This window comes from Thermobia domestica, chromosome 9 (assembly GCF_964235325.1).
Source record: "Thermobia domestica chromosome 9, izTheDome1.hap1.1, whole genome shotgun sequence".
Lineage (NCBI taxonomy): Eukaryota > Metazoa > Arthropoda > Insecta > Zygentoma > Lepismatidae > Thermobia > Thermobia domestica.
In genome coordinates, this window is record NC_137462.1 from 24,624,677 (window position 1) to 24,647,182 (window position 22,506).

Here is a 22,506-nt window from a genome sequence, read left to right on the forward strand (position 1 = left end):
CATAAAAACACAATAAAAATATAAACATCATTTTTATGACACTGAAACATATCAAATAATAGGTACTGGCATTCAATCATTTTACGCGAAAAGTAAAATAATTTATTTACTGAAATATCTTGGTAAATATTTATGACAACTGACAATTACGTATGTATTTATATTTGTCTTGGTAAAAGTTAAAATTATTAGTATCTGAAATAATAAGAATTTGACAACAAAGTCAAAAGCTAACGAAAATGTTCGTGAAGCGGGAACAGAAGAAATTTCTTTCATAAATAAATATATATACGTTTAAATAACACAGCCACACACACAAAAAAATAAATAAATAATAATACATAAATAAAACTGTGCACCGGACCCTAGTGTATGGATTCCGATGTATTTTGTTGCACAGAATCCAAATTTCGAAACCCCAGGAAAATCGATAGTGACAATTCTTTGTTATGGGCGAAAAACTTGAGCGATTTTGGATGAGGAGGATACACATAATACAGCTATACCAAAAAAAAAAAAAAAAAAAAAAAAAAAGTGCAGCTGACCCTAGGGTATGGATTTGATGTATTTTGTTACACAAAATCCAAATTTCGAAACCCCAGGAAAATCGATAGTGTCAATTCTTTGTTATGGGCGAAAAACTTGAGCGATTTTGGATGAGGATGATACACGTAATACAGCTATACCAAAAAAAAAAAAAAAAAAAAAGAGTACAGCGGACCCTAGGGTATGGATTTGATGTATTTTGTTACACAAAATCCAAATTTCGAAACCCCAGGAAAATCGATAGTGTCAATTCTTTGTTATGGGCGAAAAACTTGAGTGATTTTGGATGAGGAGGATACACGTAATACAGCTATACAAAAAAAAAAAAAAAAAAAAAAAGTGCAGCGGACCCTAGGGTATGGATTTGATGTATTTTGTTACACAAAATCCAAATTTCGAAACCCCAGGAAAATCGATAGTGTCAATTCTTTGTTATGGGCGAAAAACTTGAGCTTTTTTGGATGAGGAGGATACACGTAATACAGCTATAAAAAAAAAAAAAAAAAAAGTTCTGTGCAGCGTACCCCAGGGTATGGATTTGATGTATTTTGTTACACAGAACCCTACTTTCGAAAGCTCAGAACGATTGACCATGTCAATTTCTTATAGGCGAAAAATATGTGTCCTCTCTATCAAAAATTGCTCAAATTTTTCGCCCACAAAAAATTCCCAGTGTGTGTTTATTTGTGTGTGTGTGTGTGTGTGTGTGTGTGTGTGGCTGTTTAAATGAATGCGTTTATTTTTAAGCCTTAGGTATCTGTGAGTCAGCTAATGTATGAATGAGTTAGAAATTGTAAAAATTCTAACAATTTTCTCTCTTTCTTTCTTCCGAGATTGATTTATTATTTTCATTCTTGGAGATTTACAAGATTAAATCATGACCCTGGGCAATCTCAATAGATGTCAAAAACTTTAATTCTGCCGTTACACTTTTAAGCTCGTATTTACGCATTTTCTGAAACTTTCACAAAAAACGGGAAAAGAAATGTGAATTACCCTGTTACTCCACTACAAACGTCATGACCTAAAAAATATTAGAACGCAAACCACAAATGTTAACAATATTGACACGCCACGCAACTTCCATTACAACGCACCGATGAACGTGGTCCCGGGTTCAACCCGTCTCTGGGTTGGGGCCGCGGTGGCTCAGTGGTAGAGCGTTCACCTCTGGTGCTTGGGGTCCCGGGTTCGATCCCAGCCCCCGCCAAGTGAACTTTGTGGTGGACAAACACCGTGTGCGTGGGTTTTCTCGGGGTTCTCCCGTTTCCTCCCGCTTTCTCCATTCCACCATTTCATTCATTACTCATCATCACCGTCTCCTTTAGCCTAACCGGCATAACCGTGGGACGTAAAACTCAAAGATTTCATTTCATTTTTTTCCGTCTCTGGGGTGCACGTCATTGTGGGTTCACGTTTTACATAGCCTTGCTGCTGAAAAGCGACGTTAAACGTAAACAAATGTATTATCATTGAACTATCAGAATATAATCACCGAGCTCGATTGATGTGACTAAATTAAGGCCAATGTACCACCTATTTCGCTACCCTAATCCCACATCTTGTCACAATCCTCCTATCTTAGTTTGTACTCTTTTAACCTGTACGTAATTTAACGTTTTAACCTGTAAGTAATTGGATCTAATTATACAAAAGCATTTAATACGGCTTAGGAGAATTATTTTACTTAACCCATTTGTGCCCATTGTCGACATTTGTCGACAACCTTTAATGTCGACATTTGTGAGGTTTCGGAACCTCTGGGGCTGAAATAAAAATCGGGGTAAACGGTACAACTTTTTCTAGTGTCGGTTGGTATCACTGCCTACGATTAGGTCAGCGACATCCCGCTCCGTGTCACGTGGTGTGTATTTTGTAAGGGATATGAAAAATAGAAACAAATATTTCGAAAAAATAATTTGGGCAGAAATGGGTTAAGAACATATGCACATACCGCAAAAACGAAGGGAGGCAGCCCAACCAAGAACACCAATAAATTATGGAAGATAAATACGAATGTTCCAAGTAATTCCGGAGAAATTATTTCACTCAAGAATACATTAACTTCCTTCTAAGTCGATTGGCTGTTATTGTTCTTGCACTCTAGCCATGTTTGGACTGTATAATGTTCTTGCACTCTAGCCATGTTTGGACTGTATAATAGGAGATTCCAAAACCAAGCCAAACCAGTTGGCGTAACAGCTCATTTGTGAGCCTAAGCCTGCTCCAGCGCTATCCGCTAGCGACTAGCTGAACTAGCAGCGAGCACGTGGTCAGAACGCTACGACGTAATGTCCCTAACAGGCGCATCAGAAGCTTTCAAGACGTAGTGACCGTCACGTCTTGTTTTCACGTCACTCCCCAGTTTGCCTCACGACGCCGAAATAATAGGAGATTCAGATCTTTTTAAAGTTAGATCTTTGACATCTTTCCATTCTCTGCGGATATAAAAATAACTACTAATGAGTTTTCCCTCATGCCATCTGTTCGAAACTTATTAAAAATTACTGCTGAACAAACTGGATCTAAATAATTTAGAATTGTACTGTCAGCAAACAAATACAACATAATTAGGTCCTTATTGTACATAAATATCCACCAACATATTTCAATCCCTTTTTTATTTAAAAAAAAAAAAAAGTAATAAATGTATTACATTTTTCGGAACAGCAGCTTGCAACGTGCATACAGTGCTTTTAAGTAGGGAAATAGGAACATTAACAAACTAGTTTTTTTTACTTTACTACCTATACGCTATACACATCATTCTATAACATGCATCCTTTGTGTCATAGCTTACGCACTTTCCTACATACAACACATACCAACATACGTTTCTTTCGTGACACACACACACACACACACACGCACATTTGTTGTCTGTTTATAATACTAACTACATGCATATATAGTTTATTTATATATATGTATTAAAGTTGATATGATTTTTTTATATGTTTAATCATACAAAATTGACTGAAACATGAACAACTCACATACAATTGACTCGGACACGAAGGAATGTTCACTTCATATATATATATATATATATTTGCGTCAGGTAGTATTGTTTAAAGCTTTCAATAAACTCAAAAAATGAGCATGTTTTTCCTTTTTAAAAAAAATAATAATAAACTATACAACACATATTTTGAGGTTTCTCTTCGTTCTGACCAACTAAAATCACTATAATGCGTTTCAATATGGCAATAATCTATATGACAGCACACACCCGCACATACATACATACATAAACCTCAAAATAAATTATGGTAACATACTTTGTATTGCACATACTTTGCCTCAATAGAATTTTTCACGTAGTCTTTTTCATTTCACCAATTTATTTCAAGTGAAACATGGCGTATTAATATACAGCCGACAAAGAGAGCTTAATATTTATATAGATAGATACAGATTAGATTGAGTTACATACATGTATGTATATGTATTGCATTTTTTTTTAATAGTGGCATTGAATTTCAAGTTAACTTCAAGAAAGAAGATGACTTCAAAGGTCTTTGTTTTTGCTTCATTTTTACTTTGGGAAACACTTTATATACTTTCATACAATCGTGTGTTGTCAACGATCAAAGGGTTTAACAAACAATCAGTAAATATGAAATGTTCTTCATAAAACACAGACAACCCTAGTGCCTGATTTTGCTACAAGCAGAAGAAAAAAAACCGTATACTTGTTCACCAATCACAAACGTACTTTTCTCTTCAATCCTTTTGCCCTGTCGAGTGTAGGTGTTTATCATGTTTTAGATGTTGTTGGTCATCATTTTGGGGGCTGGATTCAGGCTCGGGATGTCTGTTAGCTTTTCCTCAGGCATTAGATTCTTTTAGGTTATCAAAATATTCCATAAGCTGATCATAGTCCATACCCAGACTAAAGTCTAAGCCTACATCGGTTTCTAAACCAAGCTCTTTCTCAATTCGTCTTGCAATCGTTTCATCATCTTCTTCTTCCTCTTCGTCTTCATCCTCGTCTTCTTCTTCGTTCTGCGTGAGGTGCTGATGATGTCGAGCAGCTCGCAATGCTGCTGAGTACATGGGATTACCAACAATATTCGCCCTTTTCACTTCTACAGGACTACATCGCTCCTGGTAGTCAACTAAACCGCTTTCAGCAAAATCTACAAATTCTGGATTGGGTAGCTCGTCGCAAACTTGCTGATGCTGTAACAATTGTTGCTGCTGTCTTGTTAATTCTTGACCAGATTCTTGCTGCTGTGTTTCTATGGCATTCTGATGACTAGCAATCTCTCCACTGTTTTGTCGGTTTTGTTCCTCTTCTGTGGAGATATGATGTTGAGTATTGTTATTTGTATTATTGTTATTGTTAGTGTACTTGCGGTGGTGGTGGTGCCTTCTGGGTAATGGAGGGGCGACTTCTCTGGTGGTTGGAAGAACTCGGACTCCTCCCCAAGGAGCATCCATCTCCCCTCCTCCTTCCTCTTGGTGCTGGGGCTGGAGAATAAATCGATCTCTTGGAGGCTCGTGAATGTTCTTTGGTAAATGGAAACCTGGAACAGGCTGTTGCATTTTGGATGGACCAATCCTTGCGGTGACGCCAATGTTTCTGTGTGGGGGCACTGGAGGTTTGTAGTCCCCAGAGTCGTCTACAAATGTGTTCCTTTGTTGCTGCATCTGGATTTCAGGTGCAACTGCATGCGGTGGGAGGGGTGGAGGCGTGTTAGGCAGGGCGTGATGGGGTGGGATATGGTGATACCCTTGTTGATGGTGGTGATTTGGTGGCACAGGTGGCGCTGGTAGATGTCGGCCTTTCGGCTTGCTGTACGTAGAAGTGTCAATCGGAGGGCGTGAATCCATTGGGGGTCGTGATGGTAGTTCTATGTGATTTGGATTATCAAAACTTGTTAATTCCGTATCAACATCTTGGAAGTTGGGATTAGCTGTTATTCGTATTGTTTCTGCATTTGGATATGATAACTGGTCTTTATTGTTGTTTTCTGGTACCTGGGGCTGAGCACACCCATTGATAACAGACGCTCGTTCTAATGTTGCTCTACCAAGCCATACCCAATCATGTGCATTCGTGGTTGACTCTCGTTTTCCGTACTTCAAAGCTTCTGTCTTTTTAAATTTAGACGCGTACACAACACACGACACCACAAATACAACAATAGCAAAACAGAAAACACCCAGAAGAACATAAAGACCGATTTCTAACGGTGTCATGCGAAGATGCTTTCCTCCAGGATGCTGTCTAGCCTGGACAGTTGGTTCATGATTATTCTCATCTTTCAGATGTATTCTTATAATATCATTAAGATCTCCCATCTCATATGCTTTCCGATCCTTCCCTCGAGCACTTTTGTTACGTCCCTTGTTGCTAGGGTCACGATTGAGATTTCCGTCATTCTGAACAAAATCTGGTCTCTGACTGACCGTGAAATCCACGTCAACTTCTGCAAGAGCTGTAGCCAAGGACGTAGTCTTTCTCCGTTGACACTCTTCCGATAGCTCCAAAGTAACCTTCAGGAGATTCCCACGACCTTCGTTGATTGCGATGACTCGTGGATGATGGGAAGCTACCATTGGTGCATAAGCGACCACGTCCCTGTCCAGACTTTCCACGTCGAGTTCATAATCGGTGACAGAGACATCTCGTAGGGGAGTTCGAGATCCGTCGGTAAATACAATATCAATGTCCAGAAGGCCCTCCTGGAAAAAAGAAAACAATACGAAATAAGTTCATCTACCTTTTTTTCATACACAAAATAATTAATAACCAAAATAACGGTACTTTCAAAAGTACTAAAAAAAAGAATTAAAATACATAAAATTAAGCTTGGCCTAAACACTAGCAATGGTCTGTTTTTGTTCTGACAAGCTCTGAAATCAATCATTATTAAGAAACCTATTTTTATGAAATATACCTAGACATCAATGGCTTGTATTTTTTCGAAACACGTCACTCTTTTGGAATTTGGTCACCTCTGGTGCTAGGGGTCTCGGGTTCGAACCCTACTCCCGCCAAGTGAACTTTGTGGTGGACAAACACCGTGTGCGTGGGTTTTCTCGGGGTTCTCCCGTTTCCTCCAACTTTCTTCATTCCACCATTTTTCATTCATCTCTCATCATCACCGTCTCCTTTAGCCTAACTGGCATAACCGTGGGACGTAAAAAGCAAAAATTTCATTTCTTTTGGAATTTGGAGTAATAATAATAATAAAAAAGTACCCATAATGACCAGAAGAGGCAATACGAAAACAAAGCCTGCCGTTTGGCAGCCACTCCCAATATAATACTAAGAAGTTTTGTTTGAGCTTCACACCAACAAAATACCAATCATTAATATCTGAATATTTATAATACTATTCACAATTAATCTATATATATATATAAATGAAAGTGACAATGTTTGTGACTTAATAACTCTTAGAACCACTCGACCGATCTCGATCAAATTTTCAACATAGATGAGATGAGATGGACGGTTCAACTTAGGGCAGGGGGTAAGATATATAAAAATGATCGAAAATAACCAATATTAGAGACGAATCCATAGTTTTCGAGGTTGCTGAGTTGAACAGTGACACATCCAATACAGCTTAAATTCAAATTCAGCCTCGCAACTTGGGGGAGGAGGGGATATATAAAAATTACTGAGAATAAGAGATATTAGTATCAAATCCTTAGTTTTTGGGGTCGCTGAGATGAACAGTGACAATTCCGATGCCGTTTAAATCTAAACTCAGCCACGTAGAGAGATAATGGAGTTATTTTGCCGTTTAAATCTAAACTCAGCCACGTAGAGAGATAATGGAGTTATTTTGCCGTTTAAATCTAAACTCAGCCACGTAGAGAGATAATGGAGTTATTTTGAGTGCTTATGAGTACAAAACGATGCATCTACTTTATATTATATAGCGGAAAGCCTGTTCCTCTCACGTGGAGAATACATTTCATTTGGACGTAAAGGGCATCAAAACTGTCATCAATCAACTTAGGAACCCCAAAAACTATTAATTCGACACTAATATCGGTCATTTTCAATTACATTATATGTTGCCATCTCCCTTAGGAGTACTAACGAGGGAGCATGAGAAAATCATTCGATTCTTACCAATGAAAATCATTATCGCATTACTTAATGCTAATATTGGTTACTAAGTTGGAGCAAGATCTTTGTGTTACTTTTTAAGCGTCAGAAATTTCAATGGGTCGCAGTTTCTGTACGTTCCTAAATCCTTTTTGTTTTTTTCATTTTTAATATATAAATATTAAAAATGAAAAAAAAAAACAAAAAATGATGGAAATTTTTTAAAAAAATAGACCATTTCTTAATAACAAAATAATAAACACTAATATTAATAATAAATAAATAAACTAATTAATACTGCAATCACACGTAATGGGATAATTAAGAACAGGCTACAAATTGCTTCTACTATCGCAGTTTCGATCGCTCGCTTGTGATATATTAATGTCAAGAACAGAAGTTACTGTGAATTAATAAAAAGAAAGTTCCAAGTGCTTGTGAATTATGATATGTCCTGCAAGTAATTTTGAACGTATAAAAAAAAAAAAAAAACGACGAGAGATGCAGTCTTCATTAAAATACAGTTAAAAAGCAACAAAGATTTGTGTAATATACTTGGTTCATTGGAATTGTGTTAGAAGTCTCTTTCTGTACTGGGAATATACGGAACGAAGATCTACGGCTTAAAGTGGATCCGAGCCACTGATCTCTGCCAGGAATTGTATTTTTTTTTGTTCGCAAATGCTTTTAATGAAAAACCTAATTTCCAATCAAAATTATTAGTATGCAAAACCATATGTGTTTGTTATATATAAATTATCAATATTTTTATTTATTTTATTTATTTATTGAACAAATTCCCAGATACAGCATAACTTTGCCATTTTACACGGGGAATGTTATCAAACCCAGGAAAAAAAAAAAAAAAAAAAAACAACAGTATCAACAAAGAATGCAAAAGTAATATTATTTGGCCAAAACTCGTTTAATTGCTCTGTCAAACATCGGGTGGCTCGAAAAAATGTCCACGTCGGTTGTTAGACGATTATAATAGTTCAGTATTCTGTTTTTTAAAAAAAAAAAAAAAACTTTGTATGACTGCCAACCTAGGGCGTGTAAGATGGAATAGGTGGGTATTTCGGGTTTTGCGGAAGGGACACCCAAGGATGGTCCCTGAAGTAGGGTTTCCGATCTTAAGTTCCCATAAATTATCTTATGAAGAAACTTTATGTCAGAGATATTTCTGCATGCTCCCGTGTCTGGATATTAAAGTCTGGCACAAGAGTTCTTCCTTGGGCAATATTCGAAGTACGGGAACATGAAAGAGCACTATAACAATAAAGAAATTGAGAATAGAATCAAATCTAGAGAAATGTGTAGGTGCGGCCATGGCCCATATGGGAAAGCAGTATTCACTCTTGGGCCGTTTTAGTGTTTTATATAATGTTGTTAATGATGCCCCAGTGCGTAGTTCAGTAAATCGGGAAAGAAGCCTCAACATCACATTGATTTCTTTACTGTTGAGAAGATGTGGTTAGAGAACCTGAGTTTCGAGTCAAAGATGACACCAAGATCATTATGACTAGCAGTGTGTTATAGAGGAAACGTTAATATGGTATTCGAAGGGAACAGGAGAGACTTTTTCAGAGTAATAGTAATACTGTCACATTTCACACCAGCCTATACGGTAATTTATGTCTTCCTGTAGGGTCATCGTGTCATTACATAACTTCCGTTTTCTTTTTCCTAAAAATCGTAAAATCTTCCTTTTTTGTGTGTGGTAACTTTAAGTTTACAGTCGGATCCAAAACACTATTCGGTTTACACCCAACAGAAATTGTCCTCCATCTGAACTCGAACGTGGGACCCCTTGATTACAAAGGCGACGAATTTACCGACTTATCCACGGAGGACTTATCCTAATAGAAATACATGTATTGATCTTGTATACTTGTGATTATTTTAAGAGTCACTTCAGAAGGACAAAAAGACGTACAACTGCACAAATGAAATCACTGCAAAGAGTTATATGTATTATTAAAATAAATGGACAATTTCAGAAGACTACAGAGTACAGAGGATCAAACTAACTTAGTCCAAGTTAATCACTGAATCAGAAATACAGTGAATTTTCATATCAATAAAAGATGTGAATACAGATACGAATCATTTGAGTTCACTCTGACTTTGAATCATTCACACATGCGGACAATACTTTGACTTCAAAAAATCACCTATATTCATGTTTCCCGGGTCTGTAATGTGCGAGAGAAAATCTAAATGGTTTGACGTATGAGGAAATGTCACCATAACGTTCATACGATTTGTAGTGCTTCTTTATTTTTGCTTTAAGGCTGTTGCTACCTCTTCGCTGAGTCGAGTTTTCCCCTATCTAATAACATTGGAACTTTTTTCGTGTTTTTCTCAGCAAGCAATGAACAAATCCTTATAAAAATTTGCATGGAGTCAGGTCGATAATAAAGGATTTGTTATATGAGCTTATAATTTTATTAAAAGCTTCCAATTAAGTTATTCATTCCCCCCTTTTTTTCATGTGAAAATTTGCAACAACGCATTGACGACACTGCGTTCTCTCTTCTAGCAGGTTGCGGCGAGTCACTGAGGGTTACTTTGAAGTTTCAACATTGTCCACAGCTGTGAGAGGACCCTTTTCAACAATGACACATTTATGGCATTTCAGTGAGGAGGCGTTGGAGTACGTTTTTTTTTTTTTTTTTTTTTTTGCTGAAAGCAGAAAAAAATAAACACAGCGAGAACAGATCCATTCTTCTTTACATTAGCTTTTCCTCCCGTCAAGTATAGACAGTTATAAGCAATTAGAAGCAAACTGTCTCTATTATTATTATTATTATTATTATTATTATTATTATTATTATTATTATTATTATTATTACATTTTTCAAAACATGAAGAGTGATACCTTTCTTGACTCCAGTCCCATTTTATCTATATATGAGGTATTTATAATAAACTTCTATACTGGTAAAAGAAAAGTTACTTTTATAGTGACGTATCTTGCTAAGAGAATTATTTGTATTTTATTTATTATATTTCAATTTAAAATAAACTGTATCGTTTGTAACAACGAATAGTGCTCAAAATAGTACATATTACCAGTCAACTACAGATTTAGATCAAACATAATAATGGACAACAACACCAATATATATTGTATACATTTATTGGATCAAAAGATTCAATATATTTCAGACAAAAATTTTCTTGTAGGCCTTATATCTCGAGAACTACATATAGCATACACAAATTATGACTTAACTTAGTATGATGTGCTTATTGCGTAAAAAAATAGAAAAACTCGATTTAAGGACCTTTCAAAAATTTTGTCTGCCCTGATCCACAAAATTCAATATATTACATTCAATCAAAATTTTTCTTGTACGCTCCATATTTTGACAATTACAAAGTGTGTGGCCAAACCAAAACTAACAATTTACTCAGTATGATGTGCTTATTCCGTAAAAAAAAAAAAAAAAAAAAAAAAAAAAAAAAAAAAAAAAAGATTCAGCTGCCATTCAAAAAATTTGTGGGCCCTGATCCGAAAAAATCAATATATTTCACCCATTCACGAAAAAATCAATATATTTCACCCATTCAAACATTTTCTTGTACGTCCCATATTTTGAGAACTACATATAGTATAGCCAAACCAAAAAGTAACAATTTAGCCCGCATGATGTGCTTATTCCGTTAAAAATACGAAAACTCGATTTAGGGCCCATTCAAAAATTTTGTGAACCCTGATCCAAAAAATCCAATATATTTCATACAATCAAACATTTTCTTGTACGCCTTATATCTGGAGAACTACAGGTAGTGTAGCCAAACCCAAACTAACAATTTACTCATTATGATGTGCTTATTCCGTAGAAAATACGAAAACTCGATTTAGGAACCGTTGCTAACTTTTGTGGCCCCTGATCCAAAAACTAATTATTTGGCAAGATCACAATCTTTTTATGACTTTTTGGATCATTTTGAAAATTCTTAGCCAAGATCGCTATCTTTTGATCCATTTTTTTGGATTATTCCTAAAATTCTTGTTTTTATATATTTTTTATATTTATATATAAGGTGATACAAAGAAAATTTAGGGAATCAATTGATCTGATTGAAGATTTGTGTAAATCTATTTTATAGAATCTTTTAGATTTGTTAACTATATTCCTGTTAACTGCAGATTTTTTTAAAAAAGATCTCTTTTTAATCTACATTTGTATTCTTTCCTTACTCACTCATGAAGTATATCTATAACTTTTGTCAATTTTTAAAGTTGCTTCTTAGATAAGTTTCGAGAGTTGTCCGCAAAATTTCGTTAACATCTTATTTGAACTACTTTTTAAAATGGAATGTGTACGTTTAGAGAACTTGTGCTTTGATCTTACAATGTACATAGTATAATATAACAAAAAAAAAAAAAAAAAAAAAAAAAAAAAAGTTTTTACGTACTGTAACACTGTAATCTCACTTTAATTTACCATAGTATATTTTTCTTTCTTTTTTTGCGTGAAAGTAACATTTGAAACCGAATTATTTCTTTAAAATTTATACATGAAATGAAAATTGTTTTTTTTTTTTTAAAAACTATGACATACTCATTGTATAAATAAATGTGAAATATTAGTGTTTGTTTGATTTATTTGTATTGATTGAAGTCAATACTTCGAGTGTAACTTTGACCACTTATCAATAAAATTAAAAAGTCGTAGACCAGTATAATTTAAGCAAGTTACTTACTTGATTTGAGACATAATTTTGGAGGGGAAGAGTAGAAATTTTACTGATAAATTTTTTTTAATTTAACTTTTCCTGTATTTATGTTTAGCGTGGCCTTGTGAATTTTGTTTACTTTTTTTTTCAATGTAGAAACTTACCTAGGGATTTTGGAGTATGCTCATAGATATTTAAATTGTGAATAGTGCTTCGGTGATATTTAGCATTTTGATTATACAGCTTGTTTATTATTTTTTTAATAACTTCATTTCCATAATGTTGTGGCTTTATGTAACGAAGTATTCCATCACATATTTTTATACTCATATGGTAATGCTTTAGTTTAATATGTATGACAATGACAAATTGGTGTACCTCAACAAAAAAGCCCTATATTTTAAAATGAAGCATGAAAAAATAATGCATAAAATTAAAATTATTCTGTTAATATGTGTTGTACTATTTATATATATATATATATATATATATATATATATATATATATATATGTTGTAGCTATAAATGAAATTTCGCGTTCACCATCTGGAAAATAAATATTTCTTATTTAGAATGCGTAAGTTACAAGGTTATTATTAGCACTAATAACTCTAATAAGTCCCCCTAACACTAATAAGTCCCTATTCTCTGTTACCAAGAAATAAGTCCCTATTCATATTTTGAAAAGTAATAACCAAGAAAATGACGTTTGTATCTAAATTAACACTACATATTTCATTATGTATAGATGTTTTCTTGTGTAGTAAAAGAATCCCTGATATTACACTCCACTTTCTCCTAAAAATGTGCTCTGTTAGAACGGTAATGTGTGGTCAGTTCTTCAGTTTCCCAGTTGCCTCACGATACTGAAACAACACCGAAAAATCTGTCATCATTAGGAATAGAATTCGACAGCATTCACGCTAAGAACACATTTGTGTAACAAAAAAGTTTATTTCTAAATTTCCTTTGTATGTGGTAAAAATGAAATTATTATTATTTAGCATAAACATTCTATACTACTATTCACAGTTTCAAATACATATACACAGGCCGGTAGCCAGCCCAAAAATGTAGGGGAGCGGCTGAAGTTAGGGAAGCCCGATCCAACCATATCATAGTTTATCACCATATTATAGTTCATTTGCAAGCCTAACGTGAAAAGTTTAGGGGGGGTCAGCGAAAATTTAGGGGGGCAAACCCCTAGATCCTCCTGGATACGGGTCTGCATATACATATATATAATTATTCCAAAATGCTATCTCCACTGGTTTACCTGTTTCCGTGAGGTTACAAAAGTCAAAGCGCGCTGGTGTTTTCAATGTGAAAACCCCACTGGTGTCGGCAGCGCGGCCAGTCTCTGGTCAAGGAAACACCGGCAAGGAGGAACCGATGTGGTGACCACAAATTTTAACTAAATTACTAGTGCCAAGCCGCACTGATATTCCTTGCTCGTTACAATCTCTTGTGCCAAGAATTTCCTATTATTATTATTATTATTATTATTATTATTATTATTATTATTATTATTATTATTATTATTATTATTTCACACAGGAAATTTGAAAATAAAATGAAATCTGTAAGTTTTACGTCCCACAGTTATGCCGGTTAGGCTAAAGGAGACAGTGATGATAAGTAATGAATGAAATGGTGGAATGAAGAAAGTGGGAGAAAACAGGAGAACCCCGAGAAAACCCATGCACACGATGTTTGTCCACCACAAAGTTCACTTAGCGCGAGCTGGGATCAAACCAAGCACCCCATGCAACTGAGATGAACGCTCTACCACTGAGCCACCGCGGCCCCCACACAGGAAATTTATCTGCTATCAATCGTCTGCTAATTTATATTTGTATAACCAATCACCAGGTGTAAGACTGAAATACATGAGATGCAAGAGGCACCTTGTTATGTTTGAAAGTAACCACAAGAACTCCGAATGAGACTAGACGAATATACTAAAAGCAATAGGTTTAGCGAAGAAAATAAAGAGCTCCCCCTCCTTCTCAGTGCCATAAATCTGTCCTCGAAAAGGACGAGAGGGCGGCTAGAAAGTTTCATTCCAGATGTGATATGGACAGAGTTTAAAAACCTGTTTTAAATGGCTAGCCCGAATTTCCCTCACGCTGCTAATATAAACAGGGAGAAGCAGAGATCGCACTGTTGCAAATCTTCACATGAAAAAAGGGGGGAATGAATAACTTAATTGGAGGCTTTTAGTAAAATTATAAGCTCATATAACAAATCCTTTATTATCGACCTGACTCTATGCAAATTTTTATAAGGATTTGTTCATTGCTTGCTGAGAAAAACACGAAAAAAGTTCCAATGTTATTAGATAGGGGAAAGCTCGACTCGGCGAAGAGGTAGCAACGGCCTTAAAATGAAGTTTCTTGGTTTAAGACATTAAAAAAAAAAAAAAAAAAAAAAAAAAAAAAATGGTTTAAAACAGTCAACCCTGATCCAGTCTCTCTAGCTTGGCCAGTTCTGTATGCATGCGCTGTCAGCATGCAAACAAAAGTTAAGACCACTGTACAGCGGTGGACACTTCTAAATGGTACACCTTAGCCGTAAATCTCCATATGTCTGTACCATTTAGAAGTGTCCACCGCTGTAAAACGGGAAAGACGAACAACATAAAGAACTGAGTACAATACCATTTACCAGTAATAGATCGTGCGTCGATGATGTGATGGTGTTGTTCCATTTTTCATTATACACACTCATACCATAACTCCAGGCCCCCTATACCAGTGATATTCACGGATATGCTGTAAATTATATTGCAAGGATCTGTGCACCCACACGTACTGCAGAGTGATTTTTTTTTAAAACTCACGGATTTTATTTAGGTCTAGAATTTCTAAGAGAAGTCCGATTTTCATGCGGTTTGTGGCAAATGATCAAGGAAGGATAGGAGATTTATGGGACCATGTTTACTGGTTTAAATTCATCCGGGGTAATATTGGCCACGCCTCAAGAAAAACTGCAAATATTCGCCAGTGTACCTTACAATTGGAATCAAGTGCGGTGTGGTGTGAAGATTTGAGTTTTCTTCGTTAGATGGCAACCTCGCCAAGGTCAATAAGAAAAAGAAATAGGAAACTGGGCCGTTGTATTGGGAATTGCGCTGTAAAATTCTGTGCGGCTGTGTAAGTATAATCAGGGCACAGTGAGAATAGTGTAGTCTTTGGATCAACATGAGTTTATCGTTAAAAATTTTTGGTAAACGGAATCTGTTGTTACTTCTCGAAGGTCATTTAGAAACAAATTTGTCCCACGTTCTGTCCCAGATACCTATGGTCGCTAGTGAATAAATTGGAAGAAACAGGATCGCTTCTGAGTGAGACAGGGAAGCATCGGACCCACAGCGGCCTCAGACGGGATACATTAAACTCCGTAGCTCACAGCAGCCTCGGGACCAGGTATTATATGTTTACACTCCGTAGCCATGGCGACCTCGGGAGAAGATATTGTAGGTGAACGATCACCACTGGCACTGATAATTTCTTGGTCCCGTCGTTCGCTTTTATAGCCGTCGTTTTGGAGAGAGAACCTGTGAAGGGGTTGTCGGATTTCTTCGTGGTTCTCCGTATCGTCTTCGTTTCTTATTGAAAGGGCAGTTTCTTTCTGTTATCTGCAACTGTTTGTTTATAAGTCGTAAAAGTACGTGTTTATAGTGAAAACATATGGTTTATACACAGTGATTCTTTTCAAACTCACGGATTTCATTTGGGTCTAGAATTTCTGAGGTCGGATTTTCATGGCAAATGATCAAGTAAGGATGGGAGATTTATGGAACTATGTTTACTGGTTTTAAGTTCATCCGGGGTAATATCGACCATGCCTCAAGAAAAACAGTAAATATTCGCCTGTGTACCTTGCAATTGGAATGAGGTTTTAGATTTTTGAAGCTAAATTGCAGAATACAAATTGAGTGTTAGTGAGAATACAAATTAAGTGTTAGCGGAAACACCCAAAAATTTCATGTTGAATAGCTACAGCCGACTTCTTGCGACAAACAACGGAGGGATTTCTTGGCCTACCTAAAGAGTCGATAAATGACATTTTCCACGAGAGTCCCACCAGTCCCGAGGCTGCTGTGAGCTACGGAGTTTAATGTATCCCGTCTGAGGCCGCTGTGGGCTAAGACAAACTTCCTTTCTACCTGAGGCAACATCGTATGCCGAAGGGGACTATTTATAACCTACACTAAAAACATTTTAGAATAATCAAAGACTTAGAGAGAGACTTATAAATTATAAAGACTTTGTTCAAAAACTATATGATATTTTATAATAAAAGGGCGAAGGGCTAAAAAGAACCCGTATACAGTACTGACTCTATACAATATTACAATATTGTAGCAGGACTCGATTTTCGAGGAAAGTAATTTGTATATTTTGATTTTATTTTATGTTTATGTCACAAAATCATTTATTGAGGTTATGGGAATTAAATGTTGTATATGCGAGTAAATGCAAGCTGCACAAAGTTGCTAATGTTTGTGTCAGCAGTTTATTGTAAACACATGTGTACAAGAATGTCATCGTTGAGAGTCTGGCAATGTAGGAAGGAAATGTTGACAATGTGTCTATCCTCACATTAGCCAGATTCTAGAAATTGTATAAAGTGAATCTGTAAGATTTCACGAATTTCATGAGATTACGGATGTTCGGAGAATTGCTTAGAATCGGGAAATCAGAACGTGTCGAGGATTGCAGTTTTGAGTTTTGACACATGGAAGGAATTTGTCTCTCCATGTGAAAACGGTGTTGCACGTGCTGCAGCAGACGACAAGCAGACGATGGAGGTTGGACAAGGCGAAACAAAACTGGAGGACGAGAAGGTTTTGGGAGAGATTCCTTAGAGAGAGTTCGTGGACAGTCTTTGAGAGAGAGTTCGTAGACAGTCTTTGGAGAGTTCGTAGAGATTTGACAGTGGACAGTACTTCGAGATTCGATAGGAAGTCTATAGTAGAGTCTATGATCAAGTTACAGTGATCATTCTTTGGTTCGAGTTTGGAGAACCAAGTTCTATTCAAGAATCAGCCAGATGACAGGAGGAGAAAATACTTCATATTCCAAATCATCCTAACAACGTAGAACGTCACGCAGAGGGTAGCATTGGAACGGAGTCATACTCCAATGCTCATTTCATCTTTCATCAGCTAGGAGATTCAGCTTAAAGGAGCCGAGTTCAACGCCGGAACAACGAGGGAAATACACCAGTTCATCCAGGTATGTGTAGCACCGATTCAGTATTCAAAAGCTCAATACTTGACCGTTTCTGTACTCGTCTGGCAAAATGAATCTTAATATCCGTTATTACTAACGTTCTGAAATCTTACAGTACACTCTCAAGCATAACGAAATACAGTGTTTTATTTTAATGAAGTGGACGTATTGTTATTTAATTTATCCCCAAATGAGAAACCTCTCGCAAGTAAATATCAGTGTTTGTCCCACTCATTCTAGATGGTGAGTGGAAGGCGCCTAGTTGCACTCAACTTTGCATCCCCAATTAGGCACTGAGTGGCTAGGTTGTCAATATTGTACTCCCCGCTCCCTTCACACCATGATATGACCAGAATTACTCATCGCACAGCACCGCGATTGATCTGAAAAATCATATTGAACCATCTCCTTGGTTTCAGTCATTATATTCCCTATACGACAGAGGAGAAGATAATATAACACCCTTTACTGGCTTCCGGACATACAACTCAACCCTAATCAGTTGTTGTGAAATGATTCTGTGGGATACATGGACATCAGAAGCTCCGAAAAACAAGCTCCGGGCAATTTGGACTGGAGGAGCAGATAGATTCCTTTTTCCCAACTCGCTTATGTATCGAACCTGTTAAACCATTGTACACATTCCAGGGACTCCACTGTGCACATGCACAGCTGTTTCTCTTGACAACGGATTTTACTGTATTTGACTGTATCTCGTGTGAGTACCACTTTCTCACTCGATGTCGCAGTCTTCTCCTGATTACGACTGATGCTCGCAGAGCACGCTTGCCTTTGTTGATGGACGCTATGGCTCACTAATGCTCGGTACTGATATATTTGTAACAACGCACAAAGACGTAGCCTGTGAATAAAAGATGTTTCTAGCAATTCTCGTGCTATGTTTATACTCACCTAAAGGGTTTGTTTAATGAAATTGAAACACAAAGAATGAAACTGAACCAAAATATATGCTGAAATCTTATTTGATAGTTAAATTAACGGAAAGATGATTTTTTTTTTTTTTTTACTCAAGTCTTACTATTTGTTGTTATTTGGAAGACAAAAGTTATTACCACGGTACTTTGAATTCAGTTCTTAGAAATTACAAACTTATATTAAAAAACACAAACGTTCCGATTGCCTAAATATAATTTGTGCTTTAAACTGCGTTTTCTTAGCTGCACATCCTATCACACACACATCACATGATTTCGGTACTGTAACAACGCTTTCCTCAGGTTTTTTTCTTTCTTCTGGAAACCCTCTAAATCTGAGTGGCTCTTTTCTTATACAGTAGACTCCCGACTGGCGAAAGGGCAGGCCGGATAACAAAAAAGATGGATAGGCCGGAGTTCTATGAACTATTTTCTTTATGAACATTAAGCATACCTCAAGAACAATTTACCAATACAGAACTATACGTACTGTACAGCTATAATCAGGAACAGCGGAAGCGTACTGTATTGAGGTCCGTTACAGACTAACAAAACAATGAACAAGTAGCACAACGCTGCTCTTTTCTGTCACAACTTGTATTTTGCACACGAGACGTAGGGGGATCGTAGCAGACGCCCGCTTCCAATGCGTTGGCAATGTTGTCAATGCAACGCCTTGCCTTCCTCATTTTAATAATTATAAAAGAAAACTAGGCTGGATAATCGCCAGCCGGATACTCGGGAGTCTACTGTACTATTAGTAAGCCCTTTTCTGTTGCTCAAGAAACTCTGAAAAAGAGCGGGTAAAGAAAGACGAATAAGAAATAAAAGGTGAAAGAAAAAAGAATCAACTAAAGAGAAAAGCAGGAGCCAGGTAAGTGGAAGGGACATCTTTGAGTATTTCCTAATTGTGATCAGATTGCTTTTTTTTTTTTTTTTTTAATTCAATCAATATCGAAACTAACCATTGGAACGGTACAATAATCTGAAGGACCCAAATGGTCTTGCTACCGAATAACTTGTAGTACGATGGAAAACTGAAAGTACTGCATGGAGAACAAGAGGAACCTACGACATCCTCTACAATATTATCTACAAAAATAGGACATACCGGTAGCTCCTACACATCAACCAAAAGGTCGTCCATAGGAGAAAAAATAAGGTAGCTTAAATATCAAGTTTCGCTCTCAGAATCAGAAATAAAGGTTATAGACCGACATTTCTGGAATTTCGTCTGTTATAGAGGAATGGGATTTTAATACATGGAGTTAGCAACTGTGCAGTTTCAGCCACCCACCACCTACAGCGCTAGTTGTAGGTAAACATAAATGGCGACTCGTTTGGAAAAACTGGTCTCGCGAAGAAGTCCGTTGAGTTATTCGATTTCTGTGGATGAAACATGTAACCGTGGCTGAAATTCACCGGCAGCTGGTAGAGGTTTGCGGAGAGACTGAAATGTCTCGTCAGCATGTCGCAGAATGGTGTCGAAAGTTTGCGCCTGATAAAGAAAACGTCATCGACGAGAAGCGCAGTGGCCGACTCAGCACGGCATCAACAGATTTGATAGTTTCGCTGGGACATCATCGACCACCCTCCCTACAGCTCAGACCTCGCTCCAAGCAACTTTCACCTGTTCCTGCACTTGAAAGAGCACCCAGCAGACCGTCGCTTCGCTCCAGACAAGTAGGTGAAACACTTCATAACAAAGAGGCTGAACATGCAAGGAGAGGATTTTTAACAGGAAGGAATCTTCAAACTCATCCATGATGCGACAAATGCTTCAACCGATATGGAGACTATGTCGAAAAATAACCTAATGTATGTATTATCTGTTGGCTGTATTGGTTGTGTATACACATTTTACTGCGGGCTTTGTAACCTTACTTTCTGATTACTCCTCGTATTATTATATTAAGGTGGATCACACCCGGAAGTCAGAACATATTTTAGCTCATTCCCTTAACTACTGCGCAATGGAACGTTACATATTATAAATATTGTACTATAAGATAGAGTTATGTTTCAGCTACAATACAAGACACTGATCCACTTGATTGTGTCTTCCGATATCGAAAAATGTAACAAATAAAAAAATATTTGATTCGTTTTATAATGAGCACACAAGATGGCACTTACTGTTAGATCTTGCTAGAAGTGCTCAATTTTACGAAATGTTTATTTGAATGTGTAAAGTACTTTAAAGTAACGATCTTATTACAAAATACATATATTGTTTGACCGTTTTTCGTGTTATGTTTCACATTTTATTTAAATATTAATTTACATTTAAGGAAATATATTTTGAGAAGGAACTTGCGCATAACGCCATAATGCGTTGTTGCCAAATTTGTACGTTTAATTCTTGGATTCTAGCGTTGCAGTTCGAGAAGCGGAACTTAGGTGTGAATTGCGGAAAGGGTTGAAAATTAATTTCTCCAGTAGGTATCCAAGCAGAATTCCATGATTACTTCTTTTATTATCTGGCACCAGTAAACACTCGACACTACCTGGCAACGCCGCACTATTCAAGCAGCGTTTAACATAGAACCAAGAACATTTAGTGATCCACCTTAATAGCTCACTGAACGATGTTCCGAATTCAGAGGCACTATTTTTACATTAGAAGCACTAACAATGAAATCTGGGAAGGAATTGTAGGAAACCTTGGAATAACCCACTCAGGATGCTCAGCCCTATGATATGAGCTCTTGACCTCACGATTAGTAGATCATGAGATCATGGTATACACCTACACTTACTTGGCTCATTCTCTAGTTTCGATTATTATACCAGATTACAGGTATTCTTAAGTAACTTTTTCTACACTGCTATCATTTTACCTGATATTGGGCTGTAAGTTTTCTTGTTACTGTCGTCTCAGCAATGTAGCCATTTTCAATGTTGCCATCAGGAACTATGGACAACTGCAACCCAGAAACCACTTGAACAACAAGCTTCTTGATGCTTACTCGGTCGCTGCCAACACGGATTTCCTTCGCACCAATAACACGGCCTGTGATCGGCGACAAAACCTGGGAAAGAAAAAAGAATCGTGAGTTCCTGTTACAATGATTCAAAACAGAAAAAAAAAAAAATTGATAGGTAGATTGGCAAAGAAATGAACTTTGGTATTTTGCTTACAAGACGTGTGCTTTACTAACAGTGTATTCAAAATCCCATTACCATGTCAACTGGAATTATGGACCGTGGTGAAGGGATCTTGAATACGCTCAGTAACAAGAATAATATCTTTTTTATTTTTATCTGGCTGAGTTATTAGCTTAAGTACCAGTAATTAATCTAGTGTAGTTAAGTGCTTGGATATTTTTTTTCAGTGTGAAATAAGTGTTTCGATTGTACAGGGTGTTTCAAAATAACACCGACAATGTTTAGGAGGAAATTCCTGACACCAACATAAGACAAAAAGTATAGACCAACCTGGGTACAGAAATCCGTAATTTCGGAGTAATAAGACTGCCGAAAACATGAAAAAATAAACTTTAAAGGTCCATAGCTCCAATATTATGGGACCTACCATAGTCGGTCAAGACTTCACTTGGGAATTAATATGTGCGCTATCCAAAAATACATGTTTGAGAATTCTGTGGTATTCACGTAACAATTTTTGTAGAGGGGGTTTGGCTACTGGCATATAATTTGAAGTACTCATCAACTACCTGTATAAAAATTGTTGTGCGAGTACCGCATAATTCTGAAACATGAATATTTGGATAGGGCACATTCTAGTTTCTAAATAAAGTCTTGACCCGACTACAGTATTGAAGCTATGGACCCTTAAATTTCATTTTTTCATGTTTTCGGCAACCTATAACTCTGAAATTATGGATTTCTGCATTCAGGTTGGCCTATACTTTTTGTCTTATCTTGGTGTCAGGAATCACCTCCCAAACGTCAGTGTTGTTTTGAAACGCTGTGTATATGTGCAAGGAGAATCCAATAAGTGAAATGTAGTTGTTCATCTTGATAATTGACTTCTCGGAGACATGTGCTTAGATAAAGA

At 36.6% G+C, this 22,506-nt stretch overlaps 1 protein-coding gene across 1 annotated transcript in view; it reads right to left on the minus strand.

The window, feature by feature from the left end:
• Positions 1–1,249: 1,249 nt before the first annotated feature.
• Positions 1,250–22,506, minus strand: part of dtn (transmembrane protein 132C dtn) — a 691,446-nt gene continuing 670,189 nt past the window's right edge. The window contains exons 9-10 of the mRNA XM_081770771.1: positions 21,326–21,517; positions 1,250–6,240 (exon numbers count right to left, since the gene is read on the minus strand). Coding sequence (XP_081626897.1) covers positions 4,378–6,240; positions 21,326–21,517 — 2,055 coding nt within the window. The 3' untranslated portion in view covers positions 1,250–4,377. The remainder of the gene's footprint in view (positions 6,241–21,325; positions 21,518–22,506) is intronic.